The following is a 14925-nucleotide window of genomic DNA, read 5'->3' on the forward strand; positions in this document are numbered from 1 at the left end:
TGCCCAACGCTGTGTGCCAGGGTAGCATCCATCACCCTGCCCCTCGCATCCAATGGGAACATGGCACACCTGCCCCAGCAGTGTGGGACAGCTTGGGGCAGAACCTGTTCTTCCCAGTGGTATCTAAAAGTCACCAATGTCAGTGATTTGGGCGCTTGGAAGTGGGTTTCTGGTGTCCAGTCCCAGGCAGCACTGAAACCTGGACCACAGCAGTCCTCCCCTCACTCCTGCCTCAGTTAAATAAGATATATCTGTATATTACCTGTACATGCTTACACAGACATATATACACCTATTTAGATAGAACCCCCCTTGCTTGTCCGAATCCCAGCTTTCCACAGGGAAGGCAGCATGGCAGCAGCACAAGGTGATGCCCTCACATCATGGATGGCTGCATGAAGCTCCTCTGGCTCGTGCTTTTGCAGCTGAGGACGAAGGAGGAGGAGTTGCTCTTCTTGCTGACGCTCAGGTCACACGCCGGCCGCGACTTCAGATAGTGCGTGGAGCAGCAGAGGAACCGTCGCATCAGGTCGTGGAAGAGGTGCCCCGTGTACAGCATGTAGATCCAGGGGTTGCAGCAGCTGTTGAGGCTGGCCAGGAGCATGGCGATGATGAAGGGGGAGGCTGCAAGGCAGAAAGGACATCGGCATTAGGGCACGGTGCGGACGGTGAGAGCCAGCACCCTAGGGAGGTAGGCACCAGGCACACACCACCAGCATGACACATCCTCCCATGCCAGGGTTGGGCTGCCCTGACTGTAGGAACATCGTGGTTGATGCACTGGTAAAGAAGAGATGGTGAATAAGAAGAGAGAAGCAAGTTTTGGTTTAGGCAACTTGGGTTTAAAGGTTTTTTCCCCCAGAAAGGCTGCATTTCCTAGATTACCCTAGAATTACCTAGGATTACCTAGGAGATTACCTAGAATGCCTATGCAGAGGCACTACCCTAGAAATGCCTCACAAGAGGAAGAGATGCCCCCAGCATCACCTGCACAATTTGCCCTTATCATGCCTAAAGTGGGGAGGAGTGAGCATGGCCTCTTGGAGTTGCTATGGCAAAGAGTAGGACAGGAACAAACATTTTTCCCACCAGCAGCTAATTCGGGGCAGACTGGCAGCTTCCATCTGCTCAGGCTGTGGGGAAGACACTCTCTTCCCCCGGCCCCAGAGCATCCCCTGCTCCTGGGCTCTCCCACCACCAAAACCCAGCCAACAGGACAGTGCCTGTCAGCCCTGCCCCATCCATGCATCTTTGCCCAGTGCTATCCCAGCCCTGGTGACCAGCAGAGTTTTTCTTTCCCCCAGATTAGTTTTTCCCATATGATGCTCTGCCAGGGAAAATGACAGCCATTCCCATTTCAGTAATGAAGCCTGGGAGCATGGCAACGGCTCCTGGCTGCAAGCGTGCTGCTGGGGATGGTGACAGCATAGTGCCAGGACCTCCAGTCCCTGCCTCTTGCTGCTCTTCATTCCCAGCCCAAAGTACTCAACTGTCCCACCGGAGAGGTCAGATCAGCATCATCAGCTGAGTAGGGGATGGTGGGACTCGCACCCTCATGGCAGTCAGACAGGAGCAGGGAACAGAGCTTTTATTCTGCCCATCCTCTCATCTCCTTGTGCTCTCAGGGGACACCAGCAGTAAGGATGAGTATATGTGTTTGGCTGTTTCTGGTCCCTTTCTGCCTCTGCAAAACTTCACTTGCAGTTTTTAAACTAGAGAAGAAGTGTGACTAATGAATGCTACATTCCAGATTCACCTTTAGCCAACTCATGCATAATTCCTGCTCTAGCGATGTCTGGTCCAGCCACTTTTAATTTCAAGCAAACGCTAAAGGAAATCCATGGGGAATGGTTTACAAATCCTAGGCGCAGGACCTGAAATACATCACAGCATTTCTACCCACTAAAAAAAACCCTAGCCACTGCTGACGGCTCTTCCCTCTCTGCAGGAGATAAACTGAATTTCATGGAACTTACAGCAGGGCAGGTTTTCAGTATGGATGTCCCCCTACTCTGGCAGGACTGCCAGAGAGCCCTGAGAGGTGCTGCAAAGAGCAAGCTCCGTCCCGTATATATGTTCCCTCTCTCCATGCTCTGCACATCCCCCTGTGTGGGTCTGTGGATGTCCTGCTGTCAGGAAGGATCAGCGGAGGCAGAAGGCTGTGCCAAGGAAGTGCAGTGGGACCTCTGCTGCCAACGCTGCTACAGCAGAGAGATGAACTGAGGATTGTTCACTAATTCCCACAAACAGATATAGCTGCCATCACTCACAGCCCACGTTTGAGGACACCAGCTGCCAAGATTAAAGGATCAATATAACAGTTACGCTGCTTCACAGCCTTGCTATTATCTTCATGGATGCTTTAAGCCAACTCTGACTCAAAGCTCAAAATGCCACATGTAACGTATCTTATCTGTAAGGTGCGCACGACAGAAACCTCGCTCTAACCAACGGTCTATGAAGGATCCCTGGTGCTGAAGCTGGCACCCGAACCATAACCTGCAGCTCCAACCCACACTTACAGGGGCTGTAGGTTTGCATGGCCAGCAAAGGTGGAGATCACTGGGGTGCAAGGCAGAGCGACAGCAGGGCTGGGGGAGAGAAGGATTGGGGCCAGGCAGGTGGGCAGCAGCATGGGACCCCAGCCCCATCCTGACACTGGCACAGCAGGGGCAGGGGTGCAGCTTCTGTGCCTCACTTGCCTTATTTCACTGAAGCTGTTTTGTGAAGTGATGAGGACTCGTGCATAAAGCTACTGGATCAGTATCAGCAGAGTGACACCTCTCTGACCACTACTTTGCTAGCTCAGAAAGGAGGGCTTCCTCTGTTTGTTTTCTTTACAGTCTTGTCTCTACCCCCAACACATGCTGAACTGCAGCAGACTTCTCACCCTGCAGAGGTGAAAGCACAGCCCTGAGCAGTGTTGGAGTTGTACCCATGGCAGACCAAGCACCGTGCATCCCTCTGCTAATGCCCAAGATCTGCACCTCACCACGCTCCAGGATGCAACACATACAAAACCGCAGGGCTCCTGCTCAGCATTAATTAGGATTCAGTAAGGCATAAACAGACTTCTCCTTGTCAGGGACACTCTTGATGACACCCTACGTGGACAAAACTAAACGTTTTCTAAGTAGGTTACCCTCCCTCACACAGCCTTTGTGATCTGCACATCATCTCCCAGGGTGCAGCCTGCCGGTGCCTGAGCACCCTGTCCACCACCTTCCATTCCTCTCTGATGCTATGCCCATGCATGCTGCAAAGCCTACAAGATAAGAAACAGCCAAACTCCCTTCCTGCTGGGTACACCTCTATCAGGCACCCCACCACACTGCCCAGCCAAGGCAGCCTGAGCCTCGGTGCAGAGGAAAAGAGATGCGGGATGCAGGACAACACTGTCTGGAATGCTGCAGGCAAAGCCCCTTTCTTCTGCAGAGAGGTCTGACCCTGCCATCCCCTCACGCCTCTGGGCAGACAGTGAGGAGGAGGGTGGGCCCGGGAGGAAGGGTTGGAGTCTCCTGGCATTTGCGATCCACAATATCAACAAGGCTTTTCCTCCCTGTGCCATGAAAGCCTCCAGCAAATGTTGTGGCAATAGTCCCATCCTTTATGGCAGACACGGGCTCCCAAGCAATGGAAAGGGGAGTTTGTTGCCACTCGGCAGGGCTGGAGCTTTCCTCTCAACCTAACAGCAAATCAAAAGGAAAAGCATCACAGGGCCGGTTGCACAGGGTGAGGAAAGGAAAGTTTCCCGGAGCAGCATGTAGGGTGCGATCTGTGAACCCCAGCCAACCCCCTGCTCTGCGCCACAGGAATCAGCAGAGCAGCAGAGGTCTGTTTGCTGATGAGTCAGGGAAAAGCCCTCTAGATTGCAGGTTTCAAATACAGCAAAGGGGAGAGACGCTGCTTCACCCCGGGGTGAGCTGAAAACTAGAAGTTTAAACAGGCGAAATCAGGTGGAAAACGAGACGGCTGCCTGGTGCACGTAGGGGAGGCTTAAAGAGCTGTGCTTCTCCGCCTAAAACAAAAGAGCAGAGAGGCCCAAGAAAGGCGAAGGAAGCCTGCCTGGCTCCTATCAGCTTTAACCCAGGAAGACAAAGACGTGCGCGGACTGCAAGAGACATCAGGTTCTCCACAGATAGGGTTAAAGGGTGAGCGTTATAGCTCATGGCTGAAAGAAGGGAAAAGAGTTCATAGTGTAAGCGAGCTGTGCCCTACACTGTGAAGCCCTTTGCTGTGGCAGGGCTGCTGGGGGAGCCAGGAGGGGGCTGCAGCTCCTCACCCCTCTTTGGCATTGCCAGAGTCAGCATCTCTGCTGAGCTTGGTAAGCATCCCAAAGAACTGCCGCCCCTGGAGGCACTTTTTTCCCTTTCTCCCACCTCACAAAGTTGTGCAGTTTGTCTTCTAAGCTTTCCCGAGCAGTTTTCCTTGCAGGTGCAGAGGGACCATCAGGCACCTTCACCGAGTGACAGCACAGACTTGCACTTGCACACACTTACAAGCGCATGAGACTGAATATATTTTGCTCTGCTTCAACCTTAGTGATGACAGCAGCAGCCAGCACCAAGTGTAAGAAATGACAAATCGGTGACACCACATCCTTTAGGAAAAACCTTTGCTCATAAATCAGTGGCTTTCTGCACAAACCATGCTCTGGTCAGAGATAAAGTAACAGCAGCATGGTCCAGGGTGGATGGAAACGAGAGGAGAGGGAAAAGAGGGCAAAAGAGTTGAAAGCAAAGAAGTCAGTGAGGACAAAACAACAAGAAGAAAAGTCAGGCACTAATGCTGCTGTTTTCTCCTGGCTCATGCCAGCACCCGGGCGGGCAATCAAACCACCACAGACCCCAGAGCACCCCAGAGGGCTGAGCTCACGCACCCGGGGACAGTGAAAAACCTCCCTGGCCACCACAACCACACAGCTTGACCAGCCCCGAGCTGTGGTGGCCCTGAACCTGCCAGGGCTCAGCCAGCACTTGCTTCCCCGGAGGAAGCTCAGGCACAGCCACTGCTGCCTGTCGGGTGGGTTTTCCATGTTCAGGACCTTTTCCTGCCTTCCTCCCAGCCCCCTGAGACCCAGCCTGGAGCAGAGGTTCTGGCTGCCACTTGCAGCCTGTGAGTCTGCTGCTGGTGTCCCTGCGGCCACTGAGCTAAGCAGTCCATGCAAACACAGGGCTATGGAAAGGGAGAGGACATACCTTCCTGTGGAGCATTCGTGTCCCACACAGACCACATCTGCACAAAGAAAAAGGGAGTCCAGCACACTATGAAAGCTAACACTATGATGAAGGTCATTTTGACTGTCCGGATCTTGGCTTTGGAGATGAGCCTGGTGCTGCTGACCCTGGCAAATGTTGTCCCACTGTGGGAGCTGGAGCTCATGTTGGATCCATGAGCTGTCTTAAGCTTCACGTTCTGCCAGATTTTGAAGCTGATCAAGCCATAGCAGATGCTCAGCATCAACACAGGGATGATGTAGACCATCAGGGTTATCCAGGTGACATAGGCTTTAGGTCCCCAGGGCTGGATGAAATCTGCCCAACAGTCATAAACCCCATTCCCTACATCCCTCAGAGAAAATATGTGGATTTGTGGGATGCTGACCAGCAGGCACAGCAGCCAGGTGAGGAGGACAGAGACCCGGTCCGCTCTCCTGTGCAGAGACCGCAGCGGCTGACAGATGGCTAAGCACCGGTCCAGGGACATCAGCAAGAGCATGTAGGTGGAAGCAAACATCCCCACTACCTGCAAGTACTTGATCAAACGGCAAAGGAAATCTGGCCCGTAAAACCTAAACGTGATGTCCCAGATGAGCTGGGGCAGCACCTGGAAGATGGCCACGACCAGGTCAGCAATGCTCAAGTGCTTCATGAAGAAGTACATGCGGGACTGCTTCTGCCGGGTGGTGTGGATGGCCAGCAGCACACACAGGTTGCCGGTCAGGGCGAGGAACAGGATGAGGCAGAGGACTGTCACCTCCACCTTGGCCATGTCCTCATTCCTCTTCAGGGGGTCTGTGGTGCTGTTCCTCCCGGAGGTCTGGTTCTCCATGCGGAGGCTGCCGTTCCCCAGAGAGCTGTTGATGGTCCATATGCTGCTCCCCGCGAAGTACAACTTCTCCATGGCCAGCTCCGTCCCACATAGAGCCTGGTAGCAGAGAGGGTGGGTGGCAGATCCTCTGCGAACGCGTCCCCGTTTGAGGCAGCCGTGTCCCCGCTGCGGCTCTCCTCGCCGGTGCTCACCTCGGCGGGCAGAGCTGCTCTGCCTCTTTCCTCGGAGCGCCCGTCCGTCCCTGTCCCTGTCCCCGTCCCGTTGCCCGTGCCCTGGGCTGAGGGCTGTCCGCCGGCTCCACCCCGGCCCCTCCCCGGGCTCCCGACGTTCCCGCAGGCTCCTGCCCCCAGACAAAACCAAGGCACGGGAGCAGGATCAGCGGGAAGGGTTGGGACACGCCGGGTCCCCGGCCCAGCGCTGCCGCACCCGCACACTCCGCTCCGGCACCTCCTCCCGCACCCCATCCCCGCACCCTCTCCGCTCCCGCCGCCACCGGGTCCCGCGAACAGCCCCTCGGGGGTCCCGCTCCTACCGCTGGACACTGCCGTGCTCCGGGCCCGGGCGCGCTCGCCTGCGCTCGGAGCGGCCGCCGCGAGAGGGAGCGGCAGCGCGGAGGCTGCCGGCGGGTCCCACGGTGATGGGCGGGGGCTGCAAGACCCGGTGGCGGGCGGCGTTCCCGGTACCCCGAGCCCCCCGGGCGTGCGAAGCGCGGAGGGGTGGGAGAGCGCCCACCACCCTTCCGGGCCCCGGCACCCCTCGGTCCCGCAGCCTCGGGCCGGGTCCCGCAGCCTCGGGTCGGGGCTGGGGGGAGCAGAACCGCCGGGAGCAGACGAGATGTGTCAGACCAAAGAGAGGGCACCGGTCCGAGCCCTGGGCTCTGCTCCCCGAGCTCTGCCCGTTCTGGCCTGGGGGTTCCGAGTGCCGCGGGGAGCTGCACTCTGTTGGAGCCGCTTACAGCCACCGCAGCAGAGTCCCACTGTATCCACCAGCCAGCCTCATGCAACCAGGAGGCTCCCGCTTGGCAGTTAAACAACCACCAGGAACTGGGTTTTTTCTTTCAGGAGGATTATTTTAGAGTATTATTAAACCACTCCTATGAAAGATGACAAGGTGGCTGTGTTTAACATTGTTTGAAATCAGTGCTCGGCAGCACATGGCACTGTGATTCCATCCCTCTAACAGAGCAGTAGGGACCTAAGAGTGCAGACAGGAATGTTCAGGGGAGCATGGAACTTTATCTCCACTCCCTGAGCCCAGCAGCCACTGGGTCACTCGCAGGCCTTCTAACCAAAAATCTGGCTTCAGCAAGAGCACTCCTGGCCTGGCTGCTGCAGCCCCCAAGCTCCAAGCAGATCCAGCACACTGATGCACATTCGCCTGCACTGCCTTCCCCAGAAAGCCACATATCCAGTTCTACTTAGCTGAGCCTTAGGCCTTGGATAAACATCCCTGCAGTTATTTTTAAAGATTTTGGGAACCTTGAGCTCCATGCAAGATGTAGAAATGTTACATACTTTGGCAAGTTCTTCCCTCCAGGGTTCACGTTCTTCCTCCTTCAGGCAATAAAACTGCTGTGGGAATTGCTGGGGTAACAGCTCACCATGTGCAAGGCTTTTTTTTTCATTGTTCTGCCTTTTCGGGAGAGTTCTGTAGGAGGAGGTGACTGGGTGAAATCTTGGCTCCAGTGGAGTCAAGGAGAGGTTTGCCTTTGGCCTCCGCATGACTCCTGTGGTGTCTTGCAGGGCACAGAATGATGGTAAATGTGCTGTGGGACCTGTCTGGGACAGCAGCACTGGTGAGACACTCAGCTCAGGTGAGACAGAGCAGACACTGTTCCTGTTTACCCTCAGATGAGGTGTCGTTTGTAATGACACAGGCACTAATTGCTTCATAGACTAGACCTGAACCGCTCTTAATGCAGAAAAGGTTTATGCCAATTGTGTTGCTCAGACATGCAGCAGCTGAGTGCCTCAAAGCGTGGTGTGTAACTGCAGAATACGCTTTATTGCAATAGTGAATCATCAATACTAAGCTGTGAAAGAGCCCTCCTAGGATTCATCCTGTTTGTCCCCTTGCCAATGCCAGACTGTTCCCAGAGCTGTTTCTAACGCGCTGCCTGTTGTGGTTCAGAGGCGCAGGAGCGGCTCAGTGAGCCGCGCACTGGTGAGGTGAAGGATCATACGCCTTGAGCCCTGAACTTCGGATTTAAAAGGCTAAGTCACGGAAGGTTTTCATTAGTTTTACTTTAAGTGTCTTGGCTGCAGTCTGGGCCCTTTGCACACGTTGCACTTGCAGCGGCAGGGTCCTCCCCTGCCTTGCTGGCAGCGGAGGCTGGATGGGAGCGCTGCAGCTGCAGCAGGGAGCACGGAGCTGGTTATACAAGGCACAGCCCAGCCCCACACCCACAGGAGCGAGAGGGAGCGTCTCTGCTCTCTCATAGAAGGGGCTGCAGTGTTACCCCTCCGCACCCAAACAGGGACTGAATTTCAAGCAGTGCAGATGCTGCTGTGTGCTTCGGTTGCTTGTGCTCCCACCAGCCGTGACAAGGCAGCCCATGGCCCCACTCTCAGCGTACAAACAGCTCCCCACGTCCGTCACTTTCCTGTCTGCTTTACTAGGCCAACGAACAAGCTCCTCAGCAGCTCCAGCAGCACAGGTCCAAGCTGTCAAGGCAGCCTGGCCCTTGCTGCCCACCGGCAGTGCTCCAGCCTGCAGCATTGCTCTCCAGGGCTGCCCATGATCACACCCTGCATGGAAACTAACTGATTTGGAGCTCTCCTTGGAGCCCAGACCTGCACAGGGGCATGAGAGCTTTTCCAGCTCTCTCAGGATGACTCCAGAACCTTCCCCCTTCCTGACCACCACAGAGCTCCCCAGTGCCCTGCGTGGTGCGAGAGTGATGAGCACAGCTGCTGAGGGTGCTCTTCAAATCATGCATGGGGCACAGGCAGCAAAAGATGCAGAAGCAGAAAAAAGAGGCTTTTTATTCCTTTTCAACCTTCCTTGGCTTATTTTCTTTTTCTCAATTTCTGCTAGAGGAAAAATTCCAACTGGTTCTCAAACCCACTAAATCCAGTCAAAATAAACTCACCCTGCGGCTGCCATAAGAGTTCACATTAATATAAATGTTAATTTGAGCAAATAACCATAGCACCAACTCACAGCTCTGTGCCACATGGCTGGTACCTGTGGTCAGAGCCCACTATCCCAGTGCCTGTGCAGTGGGAGAATGGCCCTCGTGCAGTGGGTGATGCAGCTCATGGAGCTGGCCAGCAAGTTCAACGCTGTCACTATGTGGAATTAAAATGCTTTACTGCTAATTGTGTGGGGTTGTCACCTGCTGTGTGTCTGTGCAGCGAGGGAACAGCTTTGGTTCTGCAAATGGAAACTGTTGTACTGGCAGACACCGCTGCTGGGGGGTTCCCTTCATCGGGGCGTGAGAGTCCAACCCAAGATTTCATCATTCTATCCATATGTCAGTTCTCTCACATAAGTGACCAAGTACAGAATCCCACGAGAGGCTCAGTAAAGAGGCACTTAGTGAAAACAAGGTCAGTGCTGTGCTGGCACAGCCCTGGGCACAGCGGTGGTGGGAAAGCAGCCTCACGGACAGACATGAGCCTCACAGAGCTTCTCCATGGGCTTTGAATGGCCACAGCTGGGCTCTACTCCTGGTTGGATTGAAGGATCCAGCCATGGGGTTTTAATGGCCACTCCCTTTGCCTGCAGCGGGAAGAGGGTGAAGGGAACTGTGGTAGCAAATGTCTTAACTACGCCAAAGGGATGCTGGGGGCTTGGGACAACATCCAACATCATCCAGCAGCAGCAGGAGATGCTTGTGGCCCCTCACAGCCCCTCAGTCCTTATTCAGGCAAAGCTGTGGCTGCCCCACAGCTGAAAAACAAACACACTTGATCTTGCAGCAGAGAATCCTGTGAGAATGAAAGGGCTTTCTGAGTCACCCCCAGCTCCTCCCAGCTTTCAAAATTCAGAGCTGCCGTGCAGTTGGAAACATTTTTATTTAGAAAAAACATGCTTTGGAATAATCAAAAGCACAAACACTACATCAAGCTAAATTTAATTGCATTTCAGTTTACTGCTGCATCTGAAATAGCTGTTTTTCCAATAGCTATCTTGAATCCCAACTTTACAGTCCCCATGATACGAGAGGTCTGGCAAAACTTCAAGTCCAGGCCACTGTTTTACAGCTGGAGTTGCAGCCGCTCAGGAACTCTTGTGTATGGATGTGGCCCATCACAGGCAGTGAGAGCAAGAAAGCCAGGATATTTTATCTGGTTGGTTTTGCATGGGAAATTCTCTTTATCCTAGAGCTTTTTCGTAGTCCTCACCCCCTGCACTCAGTCTGCAAGAGGCCCAACTTTGGTAAATTCACTAAAATACAGAGATGTGCAGTCACATGCACGCACTTCCCTGGAAAAAGCAGATTAGTGCTTCAATAGAAAGCTGTTGAATGTCATGGGTGTTGGATAAGGCTTGGGACTATACTAAGGACAGAGATAATTATGAGTGTTTCCCTGCATCTCCTAAACGTGCACAAGTAAATCCTAAGCACTATTCCTGCATAGCTACCCGTCTAGTATACGGATTTTCATACTGAGAGTAAGTATTGTAAAACGTACCCTGCTTAAGTCAATGAGTCTTCGGTGACAAAACATAGAAACACAAGCAATGCACAGAATTATTTGATCTTGAACACTTATTCAATATTCATCGTGTTAATTAGTTTGCTGATCAGTGGTAACATAGCACAGTGCTACACATCTGTTTAAGATGCCGGTAAAGCACTATTAAACTCTTTGGTAATGCCGTACCACAGGTTACATCACCTGCCTGTCTAAACCATGTTTTTTGCCATGCTATGTCTTTTTGTTAGTTAAAAATCCCAAACCGAACCCATAAAGTAGTCCTCAGATTGCCTGTAGTAAATAAACTCATGGAAAAATACAGCATAAGCCCATTGTCATCAAGCATTCCTGCTCTAGTGCACAAACTGGCTTGTTGTTGGGGCTCTGCACAGAGCTGCTCTGATAGCTGTTGTTTTGTTTTGGAAACTACATCATCAAAGCATTACTGGGAGGGAAAAACAAGCCAGGAAAGCTGACTTGCACACAGACCAGCAAGAGGGGAAGAACAACTTGGATGCTGCAGACTCACTCAAGCTTTAGAAAGCATTTGCAGTAGAGAAAGAGAATTCCCATGAATTCACACCACGTATCAAAACCATTTCTCTTTTCCCTTGTTTTCATTTATCTAGGAACACTGAACTTGCTCAAAGAACTCAATGTTAAGATGCTTCTACATCATGTCGCTGTAAGGTTCACGGGATTCAAACCATTTCTTTCAAAGAAATCCTTTATTTATTTAAACCCTCCAGCCTCTGCTCACACTAGTGCAGAACCCCAAGTCACGCTCATTCAACTTCAGGAGATAAACTCTTGAAAAAGAGCCTGAATTCCTTGGCATTAAACCAGCAGTGATTTCCATAATCATTACCATTAATACTGCAGCATTGAAAGTAAAAATCCCCACCAGAGCATCTGAAGATGCACTTGTTTTTTACTTGGTGCCAAGAAACGCAGAAGGATGCTATCTCCTGCTCTAGAGCCCAATTCCCCCTGGGATACAGCGGCAATGTTCCATTCAAACCAGTGATCTTAAGCCTATTAAAACTAGAGTAGGGTAGGGGTCATGTTGATCCCATAATCCAGGCTGATCTGATAATCCAGATAGTCCAGTTTAGGTTGTGGCAGACCTTCACAAGGCAGATGTCCAGGGTTTCTACAGGGAAACCCACATGCCCCCATCTTCTCCCTGTCACATGCAGGCTTGGGAGTACCTGCTATAGGCAGTGGAGGGACCACAGGGCACTTCCCTGGGGAGAGAGGAAGGGTGGCAGGGGGTTACGTGGGCTATGCCCAACGTATATAACCTCTGCTAAGGGTAATAAACACTCTTACCATGCACCCCCTTGCAGGAGCTGAACCTGCCTGGCTATGGGGTTTTTTACAAGGCTCCATAATGACATTGTTCATGCTAAAATGTTTCTTGCTTCATCTCATTATGGCCTCAAAGCTCATAAAAATCAATGGAGCCTGCACAGACCCTGAGAATAACAAGCTGGCGTAATACAGGATGGTGGAAATACATATACATAATGTTTTCTAACAAAGAGTCTCCAGTTTCAAGCTGTTGGGAGATTATATAGTAATTTTGTTACTTTTTTGCTTGTTTGGCTGTTTTTTACTGTGCTTCTGTGTAACCTCATTTATTTCAGTTGCCCTGAATGCTCACTTGTCAGCAAGGAGGAATAAAAAGCAAAACAACTCCAGTGGGATCCAGTACCCTGCCTCTATCCCCCTGAGACTGCTCCAGCTTGGAGGGTATGGCTGTGCCCATGGATATACTGGGCAGACAATGTGGCCTCGACTCAACCAAGATGCTGATAAACAGCAGTCAGAGAAGGGCATGTGCAGCAGGAACAAGTTATATGGGACCTCCAAAACCAAGGTACAAAGCAACGTATTACTGAGCATCGCCTCCTGACATCTGAGATATTAACTAAATATTTCTGTACACATAGCTATGGATCATTCAGCAAACACCAAGTACGTGACGTGCAAGCACTGGCCCCATACGGTGAGCTTCAATTTATGCACACGAATAGCTATAGAGGAATGCTTTTGTCCATTAAAATGAGGTGCGTTTCTACATGAGCAGAACATCTTACCTTGTTACAGTAAGGATAGAGGAGCCAGAACAAAACCAAGATACATCTGTGTAATAGATATTATACAATTAATATATATGTAAAAGAAAGTGAATCAACTTTGCTGCTCATCACTACTTGAACAAAATCTATGCTGAGTGATACAAAAGGGACTGCAGTCCTTCCCAGGATAATTAAGTATATACGTGTGCCTGTGTGCACGTATGTGAGTATATAATTGGGCATATACCCAGACAATGCGGGCAAGTGTGTGTTTCTATACACCCCAGTCCATGACTCCTGTGCCATTTCTCTCACACCAAATACCTGCCCAGGACCCAGGAATGCATCTGTAGGGCCAAATAATTAACCAGGGCAGTGAGCTCCAAAAATGAAGCTCAGCTCCATTTATGCAACCTTTGCTGCCTCGGTAATTATTCCCCGTTTGCAGTAATGTGTTTACCTCCTCCTTCCTGAAGTCAGTGATTTGTCCTTCTGTTTATTTACTTTCAGGTGCTTGATTTTGAGCCAGCTCGCCAATTTGTTAGAATCACTTTGAATTCAGGTCTTCTCCTTCAGAGCATTCACAGTGACTCCTCCACTGCCAGGGTGTGAAAAAACATGATTATTCTTTCTTCTGAACAGAAAATGACTGGTGTCAGGCTTGCCCAACAGTGGTGGCGATTTGAGTTCCTGAACCTGGGTAAGGCATTCCAATTCTGTTCTACCAAAATGGACTCTCCTTATACCAAAGGATCATTGATTATTAACTCCTGCTGTCAAATACACAACCCTTGGAGAAGTCACCTCAACACCACGGACCCTGCCTGTCCCCTGCCCACCTCCAGCCTCTGCAGGTCCATTGCAGGGGCACACAGTGCACCAGCCACATCCTCAGCTCCAGCCACCCAGCCCTGGCTGCAGTCTCTCAGGTTCAGAGCAGAACCTGGCCAAGTCCCCAAATACAGCTGCTGGATGCAGGATGCAGGACACAGGATGCAGGATGTAGGCTGCTTTTGGCCAGCGCATGGAAGTGGCTCTACAGGTCTGCTTTGCATGCCTGTACCCAGTGCCAGCTCTGTGGGATGGGGCTCAACAGCTCCAGGGAAACCTCACAAAGGCAGGAGCAGTGCCTGCAGGACTTGAGCAGATACAGCTCAAGCCTCCTGGGAATAGTGGGCTACCTTTACTCAGTCTTTATTACTCCAGGCAGGTACTCTTCGATGCTTTGATGCTTCTGCTGTGTCTAAACTAATACAGAATAATTTATTATGGGTCTTTTTCTCAGCTGAAACCTTGCATGAAGAAATGTGTAAACCACTTCTGCAAAAACACAAAACACCCACCTAAAACCACAACATGCCCTGAACAGGCAGATTTAAAGGCATTTTTCAGGATTATTGCATTAAATTTTCAAGACCACGTGCATTTCTCCCCAGTCATTGCATGCTTCATGCTCTGTGTGTTCACAGTTTCACACTCTTGTTTTCTCATCTCACATGCTGGTTACCTTGCTAGCTCTCGGTCTCTCATCAGCAGGGCTGATCCCTGCTTCGCAAGGCAGGATCACAGTGTTGTTCGCACTGAAACACCAGAACCTGCTTGCACTTTTGCATTCACCCAGTGGCATTCAGTATGGCAAAATGAAAAGATCACACTGAAACACCACCATGGACTGCTTTTACTCAGGCCTCCTTTTTAACATCAGAAGTTAAAAAGCTGTTTTATAAAGAAAGGCAATGACTGGGAAAATTCCTAATATCAAAATTAATACTTCTGCTGATTAAATATTTCCATTTAAAATGTCTGTTAACACTGAGCAAGGGTTAACTCACTGCAGCACAGTGCGCCAGCTCTGCAATGGATGGGACCCTCCTCAAACTGATTCCCACAAAGCCACAACAGCTTGTATGGACAAAGGGGTCCAGTCACAATGGTCCTTCCAACAGATCAAGCTATGTAATCGTATTTTTTTCCACTCTATTTTTTGTGTCTGGGTGGGGTTTTTAAACCTTAAGTTAACTTTTCTCATGTATGACCATTGCTTTAAAAGTCAAAACAATGGAGTACAAGACAGCAGCAATTTTCCTAAAAAGCCCTAATGTTCCAAGTGCAGCAGTTTTCACTTGTGCAAACTGAGTCCAAAA

The 14925-nt window shown here is 51.2% G+C and overlaps 1 protein-coding gene across 1 annotated transcript; it reads right to left on the minus strand.

Annotated features, from left to right (window-relative positions):
• Positions 1-376: 376 nt before the first annotated feature.
• Positions 377-6123, minus strand: OXTR (oxytocin receptor; the record flags this gene model as incomplete). The annotated part of the gene is made up of 2 exons (XM_080625544.1): positions 377-624; positions 5199-6123. The coding sequence occupies 2 exons, from the start codon at positions 6121-6123 to the stop codon at positions 377-379; spliced, it is 1173 nt and encodes a 390-aa protein (XP_080481670.1).
• Positions 6124-14925: the final 8802 nt, after the last annotated feature.

This window comes from Psittacula echo (assembly GCF_963264785.1).
Source record: "Psittacula echo genome assembly, chromosome: 9".
NCBI classification, from domain to species: Eukaryota; Metazoa; Chordata; class Aves; order Psittaciformes; family Psittacidae; genus Psittacula; species Psittacula echo.